Genomic DNA, 26,086 nt, shown 5'->3' on the forward strand with positions numbered 1-26,086 from the left:
CCAATGGATTTAAATATGTGTACATTAAGAGTCAATAAGTCTATTGTATATAGTCTGTATATAGTCATATACAGACCGCATTATAAAAAATGCCCCAGCCATAATTTCATTACTTTTAAAGACGTTATAATACTTTTTTGCTCAATGTTGAACAGTTTTTCGTTATCCTTTGTTTACTTGTCTTAAATAAAATGAATAAAAATGTTCTATATTTAGAGCTTGTTGAAACACAATTTAAAGAGGACTCTAAAAATATACAGGCTGTTAGAATTTAGAAAACTGAAATTAATCCCACTTCCGGTGAAACAGAAAGAAGCATTGATTGCTATACCAAACAATAAATGACAAGAAACTGTTCAACTTTGTTCTAAGAAGTATTGTCATATTTTTAAAAATAATGGAGTTATGGCTTTGGGCGTTTTTATAATACAGCCTGTATACAGGGTGTGCCAGAACTCGCGCCCCAGAGAAAATTTTCAAGTAAGGTAAGATACCAGGAACATGAAAAAATGGGAAAAAAATTCTTTCTGTCAAAAAATTTTGACATTTATTTTTTGACATTTGACATTTTTTTTATATCTATTTAAGGATACTGATGGTCTTGTATATGTTTTTTTACAATTATCTAGTAAAGGGACAAAAAATTTGCCAATAAAAGCCACAAATAACATTGGACAGAGTTACAATTTTGGATACAGCTTCCTTGTTTCCTCTTTTAATAGCTTATAGCAAAAAAACTTGGAAAATTATTTTTCCAACAGAAATAAATAGAGTCAAAGTGCAAACTTTACACCCACAACTTGGAAATTTTTATAACCCACAACTTATAAATTTTTTTTCCTGGTATCTTCCCTTATATAGCATTTTCATCTGGGACGCAAGTTCTGGCGCACCCGGTATACCTACAAATTTTTTTTATTTTGATTAGATTCAAAAATGCTATTTCAAGTTTTTAACCCGGCGCATCCACCAAAAATTTTACAAAAAAAAAAAAAAAAACTTTTTTACCGGTTTATACTGAATTTACGATTTAGAGGTAAACGAAGAAATATAGAAATTAAATTATTTAATTTTTAATGATGATCAATAGTCAACAAATGAAACCTGTTCAACGTTTAAGAAACTTTTTCAGTTTCGGGCTCGAATATGGTCTAAAATAGAATTTTGACTAAAATGATAAATTATTGTTCAAACGTATGGTGAAGTATAATAGCAGTCTTTGTGTTGTTTAATTGGACCACATTCAGGTATCATCTGTGACATTCATTGTGGTGGCGCGAAAATTAATCAATCTTCTTTTGTTTTCATTTTTATTGGGCTCACTTTGAATTTTTACAAAATGAATAACCACTTAAACGATTTGCACATGTTTAAATTTAATTTTTTTCTATTGCAAATTGTGGAACAATTTTGTATTGTGATCGCAGTTAATCTAAATTTGAGTGAAACAACATTCCCACTCGAGTAAAATAAACCTATACGTGCCCAACAGTGTTTTGTTATTGAGTTAAGCATAAATCGCATCTAAAATCACGTCGGTAAAATCGTCAACGGCAAAGCTCCGGATCTCTCTCGAATCCACTCGAACAAATTAAAAAAAGCACTACTACTAAACCCTGTTACGATTTATTCTAGTGGAACAAAAATAGGCTTTGGGTGATTTTGTAAAAATCTAGCGTTTCAGTTTAATTAATTAGGGTATTGGAATGAGCTTGCAAGAATTTTATGGGACACGGATCGACCTCTATTTAAAATCAACCATTCGGCCTTTAGGACCGTTATAGTGTTTTCGTTGGGCGATCTAGCGAGTTATCGGGTCGCCATCTCTTTAGCTCTTGGAACCATTCAATTCACTTGGTAGTCGATTGCGCCAATTTCGGATCCTATTACTACTGAATGGATATGCAGTGATAAGGGTTGGTGGGTGTTAAAATCTCTGACTTTTTCATAATTTTTTTGATTTACTGTAACTGGAGGAAAGTAAATTAAAGTGACTGCGATCAGCGCTAAATAATTCATTGGGCCGATAATAGATTGCGGTGGTATCAGAGTTGTCGTCTGGGATTACAGAATGATGCGAAAAGACGTGTAATCCTATGAGAAGTCCCTTGCGGTGTCATTACACTGAAAGTCATGTTAACTTCTCTCTAACTCAATTACAGTGTACAGTACGAAGGAATTTAATGCCATTACGGCAAAGATGACGATAATGATTGAAATAATTTCATTACAGTTAATTTGTTTATCTAAAGTGTTTCAACAACAAACGACTCATTATTTCACACCCACTTAGAAATCCAATAATCTCACCTGTGCAATAACTGGATAACATATCACCAAAACATGAAAAGCGAAATTCTGCGCTTTGAAATAATTTCATAACGGATTGCTACCAAATCTTAATCAAAACGAAATTGATAGAAGTTCGTTTTTGTTTCACCGTTATTAAAACTACAATATCTCGGCAGTGTCACGAACTAACAAAAAGCAATCTCGTATGTGTCTTAAAAGGGTTTAAGCCCTCCAGATGAAAGTGCTTTCAGAAAATTAAAAATTTAATTTGAAAATTCCAAACGACGACATAGGATTTCGACACTAATTCGTCTTTACAACCCACCCCGTCGTATTTTTTTTTCTGGTAAAGTTACCTCCGACTAAACATCACGCAATTAAACCTCAAATTACAAGGCACAATGAAAACTTTGTTCGATCTAGTTTTATTGCCGCTAAGTTAAATATGTCTCGCTTCCCATTATTAAACCTTTCTATTGAAGAATTTAATCCAGTTTGTTTACTGATCGCTCTTTATTGCTTTGTTCGAATGCGGTTTCCCAACTTGGACAACTTGCTGAAACTAATTAATCGAAATTATTAGTAAAGAAACCTAAAAATAGAGGTCTGCAGCGTCGTGCATGTCACGCAATCGTCTAACATCCCTACTGGGTAATTATCCGGACGAAAACCCCAGTTTCCAGCTCTGTTTTGTGCGCATCACTACATTTTACATACAACGCATTAAATCAATCGGGTGGTCAGCGACAGTGCTGATACTCCCTGTCTCATCTCTGCACGCGTTTGTGACTATTCGGCTGTGCTTCAGATCATTCGCGTTGACAAACGGGCTTTTGCATCATAAGGTCTGATAAAATGAATCAGAGATCAGAGAGATCAGGGTGCAACCTGCATTGATGATATAAATCACTACTGACAAAATGCAAATATGCAAATAACTGTTGTCAATAGTAAATCAATCCTTCATTCTGTTATACGTTATCTCAACTCTGCCAATGAATTCTTATTTACCAATAAATTTTTAAATATTACTTTAAACGTCATTCAAGAAATGGAAGGATAGACTATATTTTCTGTTTAGTCACATGTATTTCATAAATTATTAAAAAACATGTGTAACTACAGTACTGCACGTGAAATTTGAATAATTTAATATTTTTAATTTCTCTTAAAAATTTTAAAACTTTAGGCCGCGTTTGATTAATAAAATATATTGTAGATAGGAATCTGGTGGTAAAACCACAAGAGAATATTTATTAACCTGGGGACATTGTTTTCTCTAACAAATGACAATTTAATGTTGTGGGTAATTACGATATAATCTAATACAAAAAAATGTCACTGATAACGTTGGAACATTTTAAATTTTTTGTACACACATAGATTAGTTTTCATACTTATATCTGTAACTTGTACTTTAGATGTAAAACTGTGCAATATCTGAAATGCAGTCGTCAAGTATATGCGTCTTTCGGACTGTATATTTGATATGATAGAGTTTAAAAGTTACGAAAGCTAAAATCATTGAAGTTGCAATCAAAATTAATGGTGCAGTAAAGTGCAGAGAAAAAGCATCCGCTTTTGAAAAGATATTGGGTGGGAAAATGTTCAACTTAATTTTCATATTACTTAGAAGAAGTGGTCTAGAGTCTATAAATCACGAGCTTTTTTACTTAAGGAAACCACCTTTAATCAAGCTATTTACGTTTGAACAATGTGTAATTTTCTTGCTAGGTAAGTTTAAAAATATCTAAAAGTGGTCTTCTGAAAGATATCTGTACAAGGCATATTTACTTGAGAATAAAATCAAATTTCAGAAATGACACCCTGTTCGCTAGTGATTCAATTTCAAAGTTTCAAGCAATAAGCTTTAAAACAAAATTTAATTACTAAGTAATTTCGGAAATCCATAAAATTAGAAACAGAAGTTGGCCACTTTGAAAGAATCTTCAAAGTCTATTCATTCTTTTTATTTAGTTTTCTAAGTATTTCGGAAGATTACAGTCGCAGCCAATTTGACATAAATAAAATAATAAATTGAATAAGAAGCGGAGATTTAATATTTTCATTTGGTTTACTACATTTATTACAAAAATAAATTTCCCGTAAATATTTATTGCATTCGCTTCACTTAATTGTGTTTATTGAATAATAAGAGTTATTTAAATCAGTTTGGAGCTTTGTCTAATGAAATGAATGACATTCCTGAGAGGGTCCTGATTGCTTCGCTTCCTCAACATTCCTATCTATCAACAAAGACAGACCATTCTGAATAGATGTATTGTAAATCCCGTTGGTATTTTAGCAAGTGCCCGTTTGTTGTTCTGTTTCTCATCACAATCGATTATGACAAATGCTATTTTGCTCATCCACTTTCCCCATTTTGATTCGGTTACATTTAATAAAATAAATATTTACCCGAGATAAGTACTGCTTTTGACAAATTAGTTTTATCATACTTTAATCTAAATCAAAACTATCGCAAAGTGTCGTATCTGCAAAAGGGTAACCTCTTACAACCTCCATTATGACCACGGATTTATATTTAATCAAGTCAGCGGAAATTTCGTTGTGCATGTAACATGTTATCTTTTGTAACACGCAGTTGTAATGTAATTTGGGAGAGGAATAAATAATAACAAAATTATGTTGACACAAAAGGGGAATGGCCGATATTTGATGTAGGGTGAATATTAAAACTTTGGATTTTCTTCAGCTTAAGAGTAAATCTGGGACAGGGACAAGACGGATATTGCAGTCCATTAATAGTCCAGTTCGGACAAGGCAATACATGTACAAACTTTGGCCAGTAGGGGAAAATACCACTAGAAGTTTGCCCCATATTTGGTGTCAGTGCAGAGGGAATGCAAATTTGAACTTAGCATGAAATCCAACATTTTAAAAGTTTCTGTACAGTTTCACATTTGTATTTGAAAAATATTAACTAATAGCAGAAGTAATGTGGTCAACTCAGATCTCATTCTCAAACTAACAAAAACTTTAAATAGTTACATTAATAAAGGCGTTAACTTGATATTCTGGAGATGTTTTTTTTTTTAAATTTGACTTCTATTAATACTTTTAAAAAATATGTTTGTGTCTTACAAACTAACGCAAGACAATAAAACGACAGATCATAGATCTAGTTATATTAATTGTGACAAGGTAAGAAATATTTCTGCATTGGACTATAATAGCGGTGGTACTCTAGGGATGATGATGCTTCGCATAACATGCAGATTGGATTTGTTGATTGCAAATTAGGATATCATTTTGAGGAGTCGGCAAAGTCGAGCTGTCATTGCCAGAGTCCGTTCAATCTTGCCGGCACGGTCTGCGCTATTATCGTCTCCTTAGAATTAACTTCTTTAAAATGTTCCTAAAATATGCAAATCGTGCGGTATTTGCATAATGGTGATTACCAACAGGGATGCAGTCTGTACGTTTGTTTGGACTTGTTCTTGCTGGTGTTTCTGCCACGGCATAATTCGGCCGTTATCACTACTTCTTGCCGACGGATTCCCTCTCTCGCTAACTAATGGCAGTTTGTTTATTTGGCAAGTTGGCAATGCGAAACGGTTCTTCCGATTCGGCCTTATAACCGCTTATAATGGGAGATGCCGCGTGTAGATTATTGCTTTCTTCCAGACTCGCAGCCGTTTACTTTTATATGTTACATTACGGCCACATTACAGAACTTGGCAGAATGAAGTTCGGAACTGGAGGCATGTTTGCGATTGTTATTTCACAGGGATTGCCAGTTCAAAGATGCTTTCAAGTGACCGTACCGAACGTCGATTGGTTTTACAACAGTTTGCTTTTTTTAACAGCATTCACACCCTCCATTTTTCATTTTTGAATCAAATATACAGAATTTTTAAAAAACTCTGTCAAGACAGATACTTTTAGATGTCAAAAACAATGATTAGATTTTTATAGAACATATACTAGATGACATTTGTTGGTGAAATCATATATTGCATGTTCGATTATATTACATGAAATATACAAAAATTATTACACATTTTCACCATTCTCTTTTACTCATTTTATTTATAGTGATTGGGAGATAACTGATAAGTAAACATTTTTATATAGGTATTACTTAGTTATACCTATTATCTCAACTGGACATGTGCTATAACCTCATTTAATTTGTTCTAGCTTTAGAAACAAATAAAAATTGAAAATGGAATAAAGATGCCAGAAACATTGTTTCTGAAGAGATTAAATGTATCCAAGTGGCCTAAATGATAATTTTGTTGTTTATTGTATTACATTTGTTATTTTGACAATTATGACAATTCTAGTACATAATTAATATTGTATATGTGGCAGATGTATGGTTTCAAGCGGTTTCCGCTGTTTATTAATAAGATTATAGTCTTAGAAATCGGGTAAAAATGAAATCAATTTTACCAGCATAATTGACTTTGCCACAAGTAAAGCAATGTGTGGTTGTGAAGAAGTTTCTAAGAAATTTCTTAAGTAGAACCAATATTGATATTTCTGTAACTTTTTCAACAGAAAACTTAGCTCAACTCGTTGCGGTGAAACTTCCACTTAACCGTTGGAGATTACTGGTAATTATTTTCCAGCGCATTTTAATTTTACGTAGTTTCGATTATCGTGATGGTGGAATTGAATTTCTCTTAAGCCCATCGACGTTATTTTAAATCCACTTTAAAGGAAATTCAGCTAATTAGTCTAAAAAAAAATAATTTCGCCGAAACTATAAAAACCTTTCATTCAAGCGACTCTTAATGATTGAAATTTACATTACCGGGGTATTACGAATAGATCCACCTTTTCAGGTAGTTAGCTTGAACGAAGTGTAATTGAAACCGTACAAAAGGATCGAGGGACGCAGCAAAAACCCTCATCCATTCACCAAGCGAAATATGTTTCAAATTAAGTGATTTCTCAGTTCAGTAAGTTGCTGCATTCGAGATTATTAATTTCATTATGTTTTATGGACATAATTTCTGTAAGGTCTTTCCGGACTCTGCATAAATTCGTTACGCTTAATCGTTTCTGTAGCAGATAAATTAATTTAGAAGCGGCTGTTGTATTTAATGGTATTTCCAAGCACTGCTCGGACAATTACTTTCAAAAGAAAAGATTTGAGCTATTTCTCAGAGTTTCACAAATCCGAAATATTTCGCCATCAACGTATTTGTACAAGATTGGAAATTTTGCACTGTTTGACATTTGCATGAGCGATGGTTTGGTTATTTGTTATAGGGGCAATTTATTAAATTTCAGCGTTGTGTGCTTTTTCGTCAATATACACTTTAAACAAACAAACCGCTTCCAGTTTTCGAAAGGGATACATAATGGCTTACTACAACATAAAATGGCTATTGATTTAAGATTCAATTTATAAAACCCAAACGATAAAGTATTTTCTATTCGCTGGTAAGTTACGTTTCGCATTTTATCAGTGAAAGATAGAAAATGGAACGAACCGCTATAAACTGATACCTTAGCGCTTAAACTGCCCAAAAGTTGAACGCTAGCCTTAGAATTAATAATAACCTTTACTTGTGATTACTTTTTTATAACCCTTTTAGTAAATTTACGAAATATTGCTAAAAGTGGCAAATTTTTGTGATGATAAAGCCGAAAAACGCCTTAGCTTATTTATGTCGGCAGTGAAGTTTATAAAGCAAATTTGATTTAGCACCAATTTTATCTGTGTTACAGTTACGACACGAGAGGACCGTACAAAACGACGCCGAAGCATTGGCAGGATAGCAATTTGGGCCAGCGAGCTTTTTTCAGGACAATGACAGATCCTGCCACGTTGAACATAGACAACATCAATGAAAAAGACGAGGGGGAGTATCGATGTCGCATCGATTATTTACGATCGCCGACGAAGAACTTGAGAGTAAAGCTGGCAGTTATAGGTGAGCTGAGAGTATCAATGCTTAGTTATTTTGGAATTTTCGATACAATATCGAGAGACGTGGAAATTTCCTAACTTTATGAATACTGCAAGATAGGGGCTTACAAAAATTGTTCTTTGTATATATAGCCGAGGGAAATGCTCCTTTTCTAACCAATATGGCGAAAAAAGCTTATCTAACAAAAATATAATATGAATAAATAAAAGTTATGGTAAATTAATTTGATTACTTTTACCTATGTCAGTTCTTCGATCCGTTATTTGGTTTACTTAAGATATAAAACACCTCATCAGTGACAGGTTCAAGGTCATTCCTTTATCATCATTTCGACCAATGTAATTAATATCTGAGTTACAAATCCTTCGACGGACAATTTAATTAAAATTATTTTATACAGGATGTAACGAAAAGATGGGGACAAAGAGTGACATGAGATATTTAGGTCTAATTAAAGCAATTTAACCCAACTTACTTCTCTACCAAGTTCCACCGTCTAAAAGTTAAAGGACACCAATGAAATTATGATTTTTTTATTTTAAATTAATAATTAATTACATTATTGTTAACTAACACAGACATACATAAAGACACTAAAACCTATTTTTTTTTATACAATTTTCAACACAATAATAATAAATGGCCAACGTTTAAACTTTTAACAGATCTACTTAAATTATTTTTTTCTCTTAAACCAAGGCCCATACGAAAATTTTATAAGATACAAAAATTGTCTAACAATAATGTACTTTTTGAATAAAAAAGAATTACGATACTCGGATCACGTATAATAAAAATATGGCTTAAGTTGTTAATAAGTAAGTAGTTTACAATAATATATACAGAGTGATTTAAAAATGTCGGACCAACTCTCGAATGGTGATAGAAGACTTTTAGCTAAGCATCACCCTGTATGTACAGAGTGGTTATAAACGATTTTCATCTAGCCAGCTGTAAATTTTCCATGTAAAATAAAAAATGCCGCTTTACGAAAAAGGGGTACCTACTTGTTTCAACTCAAAATTAAAAAATCGCCGTTTACTAAGCGTCTACTTCGAAAATAGACTTCAAAGTATACATTATTATCAATTCTTATTGGTAATAAGTTAAAACAATAAAAGTTTAATTAACCACAATTTATTATTAATTAATAAGTGACACTAATGACAGAACTAGAGCTTTCAAAAAAAGTAGAGCGACACAAATAAAGTAACATGCAAAAAAATTCCAAAGCTGGCTAGATGAAAATCATTTATAACTACTCTGTATAAATATTAAAATACAAAAAATAGCACCAAAACATGTGGTTTTGGTATCAAATTGCCTGTAGCAAATTTCAACAAAATCGATTAATTCATTAAAAAGTTATTAAAGAAAAACGAAACTTGGTATAAAGGTAAGTTGGGTTAAATCGCTTTATTTTGACCTATGAAATCTCAGTTTGACTTTGTCCCCATTTTTTCGTTACACTCTGTATATACTATATTTAAAATATTATAAAACATCAGATATGATCAAGTCAAATAAGGTCGGCGCTGTTAGGAATTACGGTAATATAGACGCCACTATCTTTCTTACAGAACAGCAAATTTTACCTTTTTTTACATCGAGCTAAACATTGGCATAAACAATTCGACACACAGTTTCCTTCTTCATCACCGAAACCTAGATCGGTACGTCAGTCTCAACAAAAACGACTCTGAACTCCCTGAACTGCTTTACTTCGCTCCGTCAGACAATTCGAGACAGATTTCAACAACAACGAACAGATTCGACAGCATAACACGTAACACTCAGATGCTTAAGGGGTGTTTGTAAGGAGCATCACGGTTTCGCCATGTTGTGAATAATCGCTAACATGCAAATGCTCATCGTCGGAATTAATTTTTATCATCTTGAATAGATCAACTGCTTTATTATTAGTCGAAAAACGCGCCGGCTTCAATTAATTTGGCCACACCTTAATAGCATCATTATTCGTGTCACAACAAGGATATAAATCTATCACACAGGTAGTTTTTAGTCAAATAAACGTCGCTGTGATGGCTCCTGAATCACGCTCGACAGCTTCCATATTTTCACGATATAAACTTGGTAAAGTTCCATTTTAGCTATAAAAGAAGTTTGTTATTTGAATACGAACGAGAAATAATGAAAGTTTAGTAATGGAAGCTGTGATCTGTATGAGAAGCTGGTTTGGCGCGTATTTTCCACCTGACGCCAACCCTATATTGATTTTGAGAACTGCTTCACTGTAGGTCCTTTAGCGTATTTTGCTCTGTTTTGGGGAGACTCACAAATTCTAAATTATTACACAAGTTAACATTCTAGCCAAAAATTAAATCGAGATATATAATTAAAATTTTTCTATTTGATCAAAAAATGCATTCTTTCCTGATTATATTACTCCCTTGGAATGAGTTTAAATTAAAAGGTCTGCCTAAAATTAAGTCCTACAATACCAACCGCAACCCCAGTTTAATAAAAAGCGCCAATAATTTCACGAGGAGTTGCTGATTTGATTATGTCCCACAAACTGAAAACCAATCTCCTACATTATTTCATCGAATCTGAATAAAAAATGACAATATTTCAATCACAATGCGATATTTGTGGTAAGGTGAGGTTCCTTTTGACAAAAGCAGCACTTACTTTTTTGGCTACTATTGACCTCGACCTTTATAAATGATAACCGGTAATATGCTTCAACTCAGAAGACTCGAATAGTTACCTACGGAGTCATAGTTGAAGTGCGGGTGGATATTATTGAATTGAGTTCTAAATTTATAGTGGATTTTTGAACGAGCGAGCTAATAAATCTGTTCTCTTCATGTCAAACAAGCTGCAAGAAAACTTATGAAATATGAATGAGAAGTTAAAGTGTTGGACATTTGCTCGGGTTTGAGAAAAAACTATAAGAAAATTTCATAAATTTATAATTTGTTAGCGAGTGGTCTGAGAAAATGTGATTGGCTTTTAATAATTTATTAAAATAGGTATAATTTATTGTGAATCGATAATTTACATTTTTCCCAGGAATCACAACTAAGTAAATTTACATTATGAAGTTTTATTACAAAGTCATCAATCAATGTCAATTAATACTTGATAGAAAAAATAGATTCAGTTATCGGATTATTGTGGTAATTTTAATTTTAAATAAATTTTTCGGAGCTTTCCGGGAAACCGTTCTTGATGTTCCACATATAAATTTTTCCAATATACTTATTCTAATATAATCATCTAAAAATAAATACAGAGCAAAATAAGCCCACCTAATTTTATTTGTATTTACCCGGTACGAATAAGAAAGCCGCTCTGGCGAAATTACCCCTCACTCAAGTATAATTTTATTAGACCTGAAAATTTCAAAGTTTCGGGTAATCGCATGTACGAGTATATTCGAATGAAGCATCGCATGCGGAAGGCTCAATTAAAAAGTTTAAACATTCGGTATCGAAACAGCCTAACTTGTACTTAATAAATAACAAATGATACAAAATTGTTCCACTTTTGCGAATTTCGTATTCAAGGCATTCTTGATGGTCTATTAACATTGAAGTATAGTTGATAAAATTAGACCTTTTGCAAGTGCAAGGACATACTCGTATTAATCGCTTTAGTGGAATTGTGATTGCAACTAACTTTCCTGATATTGTTGCGAAGTATTTAATTCGCCGCCTAAATTATTTCCGAGTATTATGCAATGCCGAGCAAAGTATTGCTTGAATTTGAGGAACTCCACATCCCTCAAACTCGTTAACAAGTTGTTGTATGTTTAAAGAGAAGGGATTATTGTCCTTAGTGTTCGCGCAATGAAATAGAGGGATTCATTTTACGGACATAAGCTATTTCCTCAATACAAATTCAAACATTTGAATCAGCCGTTAACAAAAAACATAAAACGCTTAATACCTAATTAAAATAACTTGAAGCAAACTTTTTTTAAAAATATTTACTTATTTCTTCAGCAAACACAAAATTTAAATTACAACCAAAAATGTATTTTCTTTTGGTACACAGATTACTTTTTTGCACAATAAAATCACAAAAAACAAAATAGAAGTCAATTTTATTCTGAACACAAAATGTTCTAAGGCTATGAAGCAAAGAAAAAATGTGTTTTTTATATTAGATATTTTTTATAAACTGTGTATTTTGGTAAATATGTGTGCATAAGGCTTTTGTTCGCCTACATCTCTCGAATATTTATTCATATTTAATAATTATTTATCCAACCACTGGGTCCTACACAGGCGTATTCAAAATACAATCAGTCGATGAATGGATATTTAATGTGAGCAAACAAAGATGTTTTATCCCTCTCGTGTCCCGATTTCAATAGAGTTACGCAAATAGTGAATATGTCTATTGTGAAATTATTCACTTGTCAACCGAGGATATTTTTGTTCAGTTTTGAATTAAGTTAAAAGTCTTGTAATAAAAGTGCCATTAATTGCACATTAAAAACTTTTTAAGGTCGAATTCTGCGAGTTTGCAGTTGAGCTTTTTTCAATTAATGTTTAACGAATGCATAAATTACAGTCCAGTTGGACTTTTAGCCGTCAATCTAATAAGACCTCTCACATGTCATTAATTTAGTAATTTTTTGCAGTTCCTCCACAAAAACCGACCATTATCGACGAACGAGGTAAAGAGGTTCCATCGCTGGCAGGTCCCTACGAAGAAGGAGGAGACATGAAATTAACTTGTATTGTTAGTGGGGGTGAGTCCGTTTTCCACACGCTCTTATTGATTTTTCTACGATTTCTTCCTCCTCGCTCTTATTAAAGACACTAATTTATATGAAGGCATAAAACGAGATGACTTCGGCTTTATTAAGTCCCGGTCTTTGTTGATTTACGATATTAACAATTATTGTTTGGTCAGTGGCTCCTGTTTTCCAATAATCGCAATTTTTACGCCGGTCTTCATTCATTAAGAGACTCATTCACCCAGCGAAACTTCAAGGGATTTTTGCAATAAACGCACCGATTCGTAATAGGAGTTTTCGAACGGCATTATTAAAACAATTTTCCGACGAAATAAAGCCAACTCATTGGTTACTCTTTGAATTGACGATTTTTATTGCCGCCAAGGGAGGACACCTCGTATAAAAACTGTAATATCGAAGTCATAAAGAATAGCGATCTATTGTTTGTCTCTACTAAATTCTCAAAGAAACACCGGTTTAGAAGGACTCTCTAGAAATTAATTACAGATGCTTCCAGGTTTCGTAATTGTTTATTGATTTTATTAAATGTGGACCTTTGAAAACAAAAAGCAATTAATTTACCTGTATTCAAGATGATCGCTTTTACATCGTTTGGTTTTAATTTCAACATATCAAAGCCTCGAGATTTTTTTGTATAAGAAAATAACAAAATTTTCTTCAAATGAATTCTCAAAGTTTATAAATTAATTCATCACAATTATGTCGCGCAGTGATAAAGTTGTTAAGGAGTGTCTGACGGTTTAGCTGAATCATTCTAAAACCCGTATACATTTTCTTTGTAAATTATAATGGAACATGCACATGAATATTAACATACCTAAAGATAGGTAAATTATTCAATTGTGCAGAACTTTTTTTTCGTGCTTTAATGAGAAAATAGGGAATAGTAAAAAACTAATTAATTTTTCAGTTGTGTCTACGGACAAATAAAGTTTGATTGAATGTTGCATGTACGAGTATTCTAAAATTCAATTTATACACTTAAATTGTTGTTCCACGACGACATTACCATTTTCGCATGCGTAAGAACCTGGATTTTATGTAATACTCGTAGAATATAGAGAGTGATTTGGTTTTGATTTGAATGAGATATACATTTTGATGATTACGGTGCTCAATTTCGTGATTAATTATAACGGGCAGATCCCATTAACATTGTTGATTTGAGATAATTAGACTACATGCGGAGAATATATTTCCCTTTGAACCTTTTTTATATGGGTATAAGATGAATTAGATTTTTCTGTTAATTGGATACGCAATTATTTCAAACATGATGAATATAAAATTTCAAAGAAAAATAATCACAAAGCAACCACAAACATCTTTTATATTTCAAACCGAAATTTTTTATCGAATTGTGAAGAATTGAAAAAGGGTTGTCAACCTTGGCTGGTTTGTGGCTGCGTTATTACATTGTATAGCCTGGAAGTTATTATGTTGTACGTAGCACCACGTACATTCGTTCCGGCGCCTCCTGGGAGAACATGTGCGATGTAAGTAACTAAGTGGGCTCGTATACGTGACAACGGTACCTTGGTGTCTACTCTTGTAGCGAAAGTTAAATATTGTCTGCTCGAGTGTGCCGTTTAATGTTCAAAGTTGGAACTTTTGCGTTATTTATTTACTTAAATTGCAGTTTCTGCCTAAATGGCACCTAGTTTACAGTTTTTGTCTGACACGGCTCAGGCTAAAATACGACGCCGATTAATGAACCCGACGATGGCTGGGGAGTATTTGCCCACATTATCGAATGGCTTCTGCATTAAGAAATATCTCATATTTCACTAAAGGTCCGTTCAAAGCAGTGCTAAAATTCGAAGTGAGAATGTAACCATTTTCAGAACCTTTCTAATTCGACAGTGTGGGTCAATTTTGGTGTATTTTTGAAATCTTCTAAGATGCAACCAAAAATACTACATTGATACCACTTGATACTGCGTTTGATTGAAATAATAAAAATTGTTTTGAATATTCGTGTCAATACATTGTCACGGATTACTTGTCGTAAACATTATCGTTAGGCTTGCTTGGATATGTTCTAATTGCTTCTAATGCATTGGCATGATTTGTTTTTAAATTGAACATAGGGTTAAGAGTGTTGAATTGTTAATGTTCTGCGAAATTAAATCCCCATTATACAGGGTGCGCCAGAACTCGCGCCCCAGAGAAAATTTTCAAGTAAGGTAAGATACCAGGAACATGAAAAAAATGTTTAAAAAATTCTAACTGTCCAAAAATTTTGACGTTTATTTTTTGACATTTGACATTTTTTTATATCTATTTAATGACACTGATGGTCTTGTATCTGTTTTTTTACAATTATTTAGTAAAGGGACAAAAAGTTTGCCAATAAAAGCCACAAATAACATTTAACTGAGTTACAATTTAGGATACAGCTTCCTTGTTTCCTCTTTTAATATCCTATAGCAAAAAAACTTGGGAAATTATTTTTCCAACAGAAATAAATAGAGTCAAAGTGCAAACTTTAAACCCTCATAACTTCGAAAATTTTATAGATAAAATTTTTTTAACATTTTTTCCATGTTCCTGGTATCTTACCTTATATGGCATTTTTCTCTGGGGCGCGAGTTCTGGCGCATCCTGTATATACATGCTGTATCAGAACTGGCGCCCTAGAGAAACATTACAAGTAAGATACGATTCCAAGAACATGGAAAAAGTGTTTAAAAAATTCTATTTGTCAAAAAAATTTGACATTTATTTTTTGACATTTGATATTTTTTATGTCTATTTAATGTTATTGATCATCTTGTAGGTATATATTTTTTCATAATTACTTAACAAAGGTACAATCATTGGAACATAGAAAATTATTTTTCCAACAAAGTACAAGTACATATTTTAAACACATAATTTGGAAAAAAAAAATTAAATTTTTTTTCATGTTTCTGGTATATTACCTTACATGACGTTTTTCTCTTAGATGCGAGTTTCGAAACAACTTGTATATTTATATTCAAAGAAAATCGCCAATTTGCTTGTCATTTTGGATCGCCATATTCGCAATCGACAACGGATGTTCGCGTCGTGTTTTAAATAAACGTTTGGTGTGACGGGTTTAATCGTGTTTTTGTTTATCATTCCCATACTAAGAGGATCCAATAATAGTTATTTATTCGACGAGTTTGAGTGTAAATCGGACTCTTTATTTGACCGAGTGGATTTTTAAACCACGAGTGTAACTTCCTTACACGGGAGAAAAACCGTAAATTTTGACAGTGTCGAAGAATAAAAAGTATTTTGTTCTTCGGCTGCCACCCTATCATCCAGACCTAAATCCTATTAAAAAAAATATGGGCTTTGGAAAAAAACTGTTTTTGGGGACTAAGTGCAGCAAACAAACCCCGCCGCCAAATTTTTATAACATGTTTTGTCAGTTACAAAATGGAAAAGTATTCAATGTTTGGGGAGAACCAGTAACAAATTTTATAACAACAATGTAGAAGATCATTATCCCACATTGATTTAGTTTTTGAATGCACAGTTTTGGCATAACAAAAGTAAAAAGAAATTAATTATGCACTTTGCTGTAAATTTTTCCAAATAAGTAGATCCATAAAGAATTTTTGATTTTTTAATCCACATTCTTCTGAGCAAATTGAAAGCAACATTTTCTGTGAAGGCGACTCATGTTTTATTTCGCCCTAATCACCATTTGTATTTTTAAACTGCACACAAAAGAACGCAGTAATCGATTTTTTTCTTTTTAAGCGATACGATTCTTTTGATCATTGTTTAGGTTACAATAATTGGATGTAACGCTGGTGGTCATCCACTAACATGTTACAAAAAAAAAAAACAAATGGATGTTGAAAAATAAAGGAAATAATGGATCGTGTTTAATTTTCGCCGGAATTAATATTTTTTACAATAAAAATATTTGTTATTATTGTACCTACAATAAATTAAAATCTGCAACAGTGGAATCGTGAAGGTAATACAGGTGTCCGTTTTTCGAGCTCCATCATGGGGATCGCAGTTATTATACAAGATACGAGGTCGGTTAAATTAGAGCAAAGTTGCACATTTTTATTCTAAACAATTATCTGAAAGAAAATTTAATGTGTTATTTTTAGTTTTTGAATTATTGGAAAAAAAAACTAAATTTGTAATTTTAGTTTTTGTTTTTTCAAGCGAAAACTAAAACACCTAGACGTTCTTAAGGAACTTTTTTACAAGGAATCTAAATCTGTCATCGTATTTTTCAAGGCGTTTTTGATGTCAGAGTTACAACACTCAACTTTGGATTTTCTTATGGACACTATATCCGATTTCTGTATTTTTGAAAAGTCTTTTTGTGTGTATCACACAACATTTTATATGCTGATCAAAATTAAGAAAATGCATTTTTGCGGAGGGTGCTTTGGAAAAAACGCCAACAGTTTTAATTATTAACAAACTAAATTTTGAAGGTGGTGCATTCGAGCACCTTTAATAACTTTGTGTTGTTTTGTTTTGCAAAGAATAAATTCTAGTTTATCACGTTGTTACTATTTCAAAACCTTAGTTTTTAAGTAGGTAAGCTTGACAGAAATGTGACTTTCAGATCCAAATTTAAAAAATTTAGATTGCTAATTAAAATTGGTGCCGTTTTTTCCAAAGCACTCTTGACAAAAACGCTTTTTCTTAATTTTGATCAGCATATAAATTTTGATCATATCGTGTGATACATTGTTGTAATCAGGAACAAAAGACTTTTAAAAAATACAGAAATCGAATACAGTGTTCATAAGAAAATGCAATGTTGAGTGTAACTTTGACATTAAGAACGCCTTGGAAATACGATAACAGATTTATATTCCTTGCAAAAAAGTGCCTTAAGAACGTTTTAGTTAAAATCCTCAAGGTCTTTTAGTTTTCGCTTGAATAAATAATAACGAAAATTACAAATTTCCGTATTTTTCCAAAAATTCAAAAACTAAAAATTACATTAAATTTTCTTTCAGATAACTGTTCAGCATAAAGATGCGCAACTTTGCCCTAATTTAACCGACCTCGTATACGAGTACAACAGTGAGAGACTTTGTTTCAATAAAACATTTTAATCAATTCTAAATATAATTATAGATTAATTAATTAGATAATTAGATAATTAAGCAAAACATTAGTAGATAACGGGACAATTTTTTTATTCGAAGAATTTTTGACAAGGAACTATAGCTTTGTTTTGTTTATTTCCCAGACTAGGAAGCACTTCTTGTGTAATTTATCGAAACAAGGATGTTCTAAACAAAGAGGCAATAGTAATAGTCCGATTTCCAGCAGACTAGCAGAGTCTAAAGGTCGGGTTTGGGAACACTGTGAAATATGGTTTACGGCCCATTACACCTCTCGACGCTGTTTTGCCTTTTAATCCAGAGGGCGACTGTTATCAGAAGTTTGTATTGTTGGGAGGTGTGCTTCGAATGTTATCTCCGGAACGGCAATAAGTAGTTGCATTTTACGAGATTAAATCTTGCTATGTCTTTTCTAACAATGACACTAATGGAAGATGCAAATTCGACTTGTAAGACTCTCTTGTTGAGTTTATAGTTCTGCTAGTGACAAGGAAATCAACAACTCGGGAGCGAGTTACAAATTCGACACTGTTTCTCGCGGAGCTAATGTGCCAAAAGAGGTTGTGTAAATTTCTACTTTCAGACAACCGATAAATAGTTTCCCATTAACTTTTTATTTCAAAAAGAACACGAAAAAAACTTGCCAAGTCGTGGTCAATTCAAAATCGCCATTTAATTTATTACAAAGTTGGCAACCCCTAGCCCGCCACCTTAATGTGGGTTGTGTTTATGTTGGTAGCTGAAGTAACTAAATTGTGTCAACAATTGTGACAGACGCAGTAGGTTTTATATGTAAAGTGTTTTAACCCACCTTTTTCAGAATTGTCATTTTTGATAGAAATGTTCCTAAAAAAACAATTGGATGTTTAAAGTCGGATTTACACAACTCAATTTTTGCAAATTTGCACAGGGAAGTGGCAACTATTTCGACTCTCTCGATATTAACTGAATTGCAAAGCAAACTAATTTATTACCTGTTATTTCAACATGTTGACTGAATAACACAATTATTGCAATACATACATGTTTTCAGAAATTCTATCTCTCAGCTATTATGAAAATTAGTCCCGTTAATTATAATAAGCATTTACAATAATAAATAAAATATTTTAACCAACATTTATATGTTTTTCTATTGCTAAAGCTTTTAAAATGTAGTATAGCTTAACGGATTAGGGTGCGTTGAAAACAATCATTGACTAGTGGGACTACCACAAAGAGCTGTGCTTATTATTCGATCCTTATACTGCTAGTCTGGATCGATAAACACACTTTCAAAAGAATTCTATGAATAGAATTTTAACCAATACTTAGAGTTGATACGAAACAGAAAAAAAAACTTTTAGCAGGTTACTCGGGTAAACAATATGCTTTTTGGCAACTTACGGTACACATATCAACTGGTAACATTAGTTACTAGGTAACATCATAACTGAAAATTAAAAGTAGTCTAAAGTCCATTTTTTTAATTTGATAGTAGGGGAAGTGTAAATCAAGAACACATAACCTGTGTCTGTTTTTGATGTTTGGCAACTTCTGACTTTGGTACCTACTAGAGTCAAAAAAAAAAAAGTTTCTTCCTGGCATTAGGTTTTTATAGGGCTTATAATGATATAGAAAGTATTACATACTAGCCTCAAGAGAGTTTTCCCCATACGGTACAGATTTGGCCACAGTATTTTTGTGGCTTTATTTGTCGTTTGAGGACCTACATTTCGAATTCAAGGCGAAAAAGTAGAATTGATGACACTGTCAAATTTAATGCATGAAATATCAACAATCACTTTTATTTAAAATTAATTAAATTTTGCAAACGCAATAACGTAAAAGCACTAAAAGCCAAGGTATCTTTGAGAATGTATTTTGGTTGGAAAAACATAAATAGCAATTCAAAGAAACAGCTTTAAGACAAAAAACAAAGTCATTTACATAACATATAGTTGTCAAATAAATAAAACCGCCAATGTGATAGGATTTAAAAAGCAGAGAAAAATTATTCTTAAGTCGAAAATCGAGAGAAAAATTAACTTTTATTTTCACTGAATCAGAATAATGAAGTTTTAAGTACAGGTTTGATCGTTTTAGGTGTATTTTTCTATGTCGGTGTTAGAATAAGTCTATTCCAGCACCCAAATGACGTCATTTGAGTGCTGGAATAAGTCGTTGGCGTTAATTTAATTTTAGTGACGGACATTCCTCACAATTCATTTTCAAATGTGAAAATATGAATTATTTTCATTTTTTACAGCCTCCTATAAAATAAATATCGCCAACCGTCGCCGTCGCAAAATTCTCTAAAAAAAAAAAATTTAAATAGAAAAAATAGTATAAAGCACTTATTGCAGAAGGTTCTTCAAGCACTAATTTGTTCCTCAACTTGCCGCTACGCGTCTCGTTTCGGAATTTTAAATTTGTGTTTGAAGAGATACCTTCTGCAACTTGTACTTTAATATACTATTCCTTTTGCAGTTTTGGCGTAAAATCAAAGATAAAAAAATGTTTCCTTTTGTAAACTCAATCCGGGGACATACTGTATATTCACTTTTGCCTAACTTCTTAGTTTTGGAGATTCCCTATTCGGACATCCAAAATGAAACACCCTGTACCCACATTATACATATTACCATGATGGATGTAAACCATAACCTCAATAACGTAAGGATTTTTTTCGTACTTTTTTAAAAGAATACTTAATTTAAAAGAATAGGGTGGGTCGATGCCAGAGATTACAATAAAAAAGCTGGCACTATCCATAATATCTTTTGAAAGTACATTAATTAAACGCATCCCAAAATTTAATAACAAAGTGATTAATACATTTGAAATGAACACCCTCTAAGATTGCTCATGAGCTGCCATTTTGTGATAACAGGCCACTAAAATATTAATAATCGGTTTTAATAAACGGTAGTAGAATTTGTATAAACATCTTTTGCCTCATGTATTGTAATTAGATTTTATTTGAAATGAACATAAAGATACAATAGACAGGACTTTGGAGTATTGTAATAAAACTCATTGTTATTGGCTTTTCCGCGAACTGAAAATGTTTATTTTTCTCCACAATTCTTGTAATTACCAAGAGTTCCCGAGCAAGCCACTTAGCAAAGTTAAATCTTATTATTATAAAAGCACTTTGAGAAAACCGAGATTTCCGAAAAGCTCTCCTTTTATTTTAATTTTTTATATAAAAAAAACCTGAATTATAAAATTTATATTATACGGTCTATTTTAAGTTGATTGTCTGAAAACATTCAGGACATAAAATTCGATAGTGAATACATTTTAAAGTGCTTAAAGCTGGTAGTTTCTCGTGTATTTTTCTCTTTTATTCCACTAGTCTTTTCTTGGTTCCGTTTTGCATTCCAAAGTGAACTGAACCTTTAGCACTTTTCTTCTTTTCGTTTTTTATTTGTTTTCCATTCTCTCTTACATATGAGACCCGTTAGACTAAGTTTAAAAGTAATTTATTTCCTTGTTTTAACTCGGCAAGTGTCGCTGACAACACAAACTTCAATCGCTTTTATTTTGCACTGAATTTATCAAGTGCCGAAATAAAACAAGACGATTTTTCTTCTTCCAAGTTTATATTAAAACATTATATTTATTTTCGTAAAAAACCAACAGATATAGAAAGAAAAATAATTGAATTACGTGGAGTTAACCATTAGTGACGTAAAATTTTACTAAATAATAAAACACTCCAGCCATGTTCACATTACCGTCAACAGAACTAACAAGGCTTAGCGTCTCAAGTTAAAATGAATAAATACTAAAATTTAGTTTTGAAAAAAGTGAAATAAGTTTGTTTGCGATTAAAAACTTTGAACAAGAGAATACTTTTAATAAAAAGTAAGACAACTACCCGCCTTGGGCACTTGATCTTACGCAAGTTGGCCAAGTCTACCAGCAAATACATTTTTGTAGCAATTGACCTGAGCAACCTTGGAGACAGAGAAACCAAGTTATAAGTTGTTTTCTCTAATTCGGATAAATTCGAGAAAGGATAGTAGAAAACGTCCTAAATAACGTGTCCAATTTGCAATTTCCAGGCAAACCGGAGCCGACAATAAAATGGTGGCGTGGTGAGAAGCTTATAGAATCGACGGAGACCCGCAGTGGATTTCAGAATGTGCGCTCCAACCAACTCGTCATCAAAGGCTTGCGAAGGGCCGATCAGCACGCCGCTTTTACATGCCAAGCTTCCAACAACAACATCAGTCAACCGGTGTCGGCCACAACGTCCATCGAAATATATTGTAAGTACCCATCGACAGCTGTGATGGATTGGAAGAATACTTTCCAGAAAATACCGCCGCTGAATTCTTACAAGAACAATAACGCGGAATTGATGACTTCACTTTGACACAAATATGCATAGAAATCGAAAACGAAAAAACTGTTAACCATACACTTAAGAATATTGCATAATAACAAACAGGCTGTTTCATTTGAAATTTTTAATGTTTGTACACTTCTATTCAAAAAAAAAGCGTAGTAGTGAGCCCAAGTTTGGCTGAATTGTCATATTGTAAACTTATCTTTTAATTGTTGTTACTTAGAAACCTGGAACTAAAACCTTGCTGATAGCTGGATTTTATCGTTGTATTTTTCAGAGATTTTAATGTGTTTAAATTGTTTGCCTTTTTAGGCAACCATTATCGATTACGACAAACACAATTCATAAACTTTTATTCACAAATTTGCAAAAAATGCAATTTTAGCAAACCATTCTAATCTTTGGTCATCGCGCCGCTTTTTGCGTTCACTTCAATTAGTCTACGGAACATTGAGTAAACAAGTGCCTGGACTAAACTTTCCCATATATTTATTTTCCACAATTTTCCATAGTTCGTTTGCAATAGCCTGACATTCAGTTTATTAGACACTGCTCTTGCCATACGGCCTCGTGTAGTTGTGGTCGGGACTTCTTTAAAATATTGCTTCAGTTCTTTTATACCTAGATCACCCATCTTCCAACTTATTAGTAGGTAATGATCACGCTCTTGTTAATGGTATTGTGTGTCGTGGTATAATTCAATTGTAAATAGCAATTGAAAGCAATTTTCACATATTTGACATACAAAATGTCAGTAATACGTTTTCTTGGAAACGATTAATTAATATATCCCATTTACAATAGTCCTCAATACGTGTACGCTTTTTTTGTGAATAGAAGTGTACGGGTGATTTTAATAGTTATGCAGAAATTTTAAAAAGTGATACTTAGTACAAGTTTAAATAAAAAAAAAAATTCAACTTGCCTTATGCTAATAGTTATAGTTTCTCATCAGTTATAGATAGTGTAACTTCCATTTTAGCGTGAGATTTGATAAAAATTTAAAAACCTCAATATACACAAAGTTTACATCATTTGAAAACTTTATTCCAAACAATTTTTTTCATACACTAAAAATTCCATAAGCCGCGGTGTTTTTGTTACTATGACAGCGACAAAAGTTTGTCCTATAACTATTACAGCGACAAAACGGAACCTAATTTTTGAAAGCGTCTTATTCTAGTGGGTCTGCATCATCGGATTTATTCATTAAATTGTCTTTCCGAATTACACTCAAGCTTTTTTTTTACGAAGAAAACTTGACATTTTTGATTCGAGTTTTGTTTCTTTTAGGCAATTTAACTCAAAAAACTGCCAGAAAAATTACTCGTCCTACGGACTCGTAATTTTTTCAGAAGGAGTTTTTTTTTGTCAGAAAACAAAATTCTCATTAAAATGTCAAGTTTACTTCGAAAAAAAAGCCCTCGTGAAATTATAAGTGATAATAGTGATACATATTAGAGCTACCAAAATTTGGTGGTATCGTTGGTAAAAAAAGATCAATATTTTTTTAATATGAGCAGGGTCCTTTTGTGGCTGTTTTTGCTAATTTTAACACATTTTTTCTAAAATAATGTACCTAATAGATTTTGAAAAGTTAGTCTTATAGATCATATTTGGTTACAATTTTTATTGGTGAAGTTTAAGGCTGCGCGTCAAATTTAAATTATTTCGGCGACTAAGACAGTCTACATCTGAGAAACTATAAATATTAGATTCCTAATAGCAATTTTTTAATTATTTAATTATTAATTATTAACAAACAGACTTGTGTTCCAGGTAAATAAACACCATTTAAGCATACTTTTTACCCCCGAAAAACTTATTACAAGCACGAACCCGGAAACGCGGTTGGTAGTCTTCTTGAAGAAAACACAAGGAACACAAGACAAACATTAAAAGGGCTTAAAAGGAAACATAGAGGTTATCGTCTGGTTAACCAACGTGCTCGAGTGCGATTTTCTTAACTTTATCAAGAATCACTCCTGTCAATTAATATCACCTTTCTAATTCGGTCGCGGTTTAAAGTTTAAACCGATCGTCAGGATTTTAATGGCGAAATGAAATAATTAGAACTAAATATAAATACTCCGTCGGTAGAAGTGATTGTGTGATTTGTTTCACCTGCTGTTTCTCCTTTTAATTGGAAGCTGTGGGGTTTCGTAATAATCAGCCAACATCATGTCTAGGCTTCTAATTTATTCTGTTCATTTGCAGTCTGACGGTTGTACTAAAACGAAATAATGTACGCAAAACAACACTTGAAATAATTTTTCAAAATTAAAATTATCAAAGACAAGTCGTAAGCCGCATTCGGATAACGTACGTGACAGAGATTAAAGTGGGCAATAAATATTAATGCTTGCAGATTGTGCACTGGACGACCGCGGCGCGCCACTCTCGCACACGCGGGCTCATCCGACCAAATTCTATCCTATTTTTCGGATACTCGTTTCTTATTATTATTATTATTATTATTATTACAAAAAAAAATTGGGCATTGACCTTTTTCCACGTGGCTAAGGAGGCTGATCATTAGGGATAGTGTTATTAACTAACACACTAAAAAAGTCAAGTCGTGACAACTTGACAAATTTTATATCATTTTGTTCGTCTCAGTGAGACAAATCAAATGCAATAAAAAAAAATCAAAAAGTCCACACACTTTCAACTAAATGATTTTTTTTCTAATTTAAATTTAAATACTTTAACTTTAAAAATATATCATTACTCAATAACTATTAGGCCGATTTCCTTCAAATAAAGACCATTATAAAGGGATGGACTTGCCCTTTATAATGATATGCAATTTGAAATTGAATATTGCCAAACTTTTCTTCGAACAGTGTTCGAAGAAGTTCGAAGTAAATCGAAGTAATCTAAGAAAAACCCTACGAGTAAATTTTTTTTCTTTGTCACCATCGTATAGAGTTATTAGTAAGAATCCAAATTTTTAAAATAATATACCGAATAAGTAAGATTTGCTATTCAGGTATTGCGCCATATAGGAGAAATGCATGTTAATCTTACTTAAAATTGCATTTTAAGTATTTGTTTTAAGACTCTTCTTTTGCTTAAAAATGGTCAATTGCACCTTCTTTGTTCTAATTAGAATAAACAAAAACTGTTTCTTTACTTAAAACAAACAAAGAGTACCTGCGTACTAATTAAAGCAAAAAAAGAGTTTCTTTGTTTTAAAAATGATCACTTTGGCTCAATGGAGCAAAAAGAATCTAGAAGTTTAAAGCAATAGCTTTAAATATAAGAACAAATCTTTTTCAAATTAAATCACTTTCCACAGATTCCAAATTGTTCACTTTGTTCTAGCTTTCTGAACTTTTTTTTGAAAATGTTTTCAGCAAATGCTTTCTCATCACTTTCTACTGATGTTGAATGCAATAAGTCAGTTGCTTCGTGTGCAACTGTTATCACAACAACTACTACCTACAAGCTAACTGAAGCTAATCGTAGAATGTACAAACAAAATAAATCAGGTGACTTATTGCATTTACTCGTAACATCACTCCAAAGTGGTCATTTTTACAACAAAAAAACTCTTTATTTGCTTTATTTAGTATGCAGGTACTCTTTATTTGTTTTAAGTAAACAAACAGTTTATGCTTTTTCTAATTAGAACAAAGAAGGTGCAGTTGACCATTTTTAAGCAAAAGAAAAGCAAATACTTTTATAAAAATGCAATTTTAAGTAAGATTAAAACATGTGTTTCTCT

The 26,086-nt window shown here is 32.4% G+C and overlaps 1 protein-coding gene across 3 annotated transcripts in view; it reads left to right on the plus strand.

The window, feature by feature from the left end:
- Positions 1-26,086, plus strand: part of LOC123011523 (nephrin) — a 168,619-nt gene that overhangs the window by 108,505 nt on the left and 34,028 nt on the right. For 2 of the 3 annotated variants that reach the window (XM_044408991.1, XM_044408992.1), the window contains exons 4-6: positions 7,999-8,204; positions 12,817-12,927; positions 22,070-22,276. In XM_044408991.1, coding sequence (XP_044264926.1) covers positions 7,999-8,204; positions 12,817-12,927; positions 22,070-22,276 — 524 coding nt within the window. Of the gene's footprint in view, positions 1-6,824; positions 6,876-7,998; positions 8,205-12,816; positions 12,928-22,069; positions 22,277-26,086 lie in introns of those variants that run through there. The other variant, XM_044408993.1, reaches the window with a different exon arrangement.

The sequence above is a fragment of the Tribolium madens genome, unplaced genomic scaffold (genome assembly GCF_015345945.1).
Source record: "Tribolium madens isolate multiple individuals breed KSU strain unplaced genomic scaffold, Tmad_KSU_1.1 Scaffold_91;HRSCAF=231;Tcas5.2_LG7, whole genome shotgun sequence".
Taxonomy (NCBI): Eukaryota; Metazoa; Arthropoda; class Insecta; order Coleoptera; family Tenebrionidae; genus Tribolium; species Tribolium madens.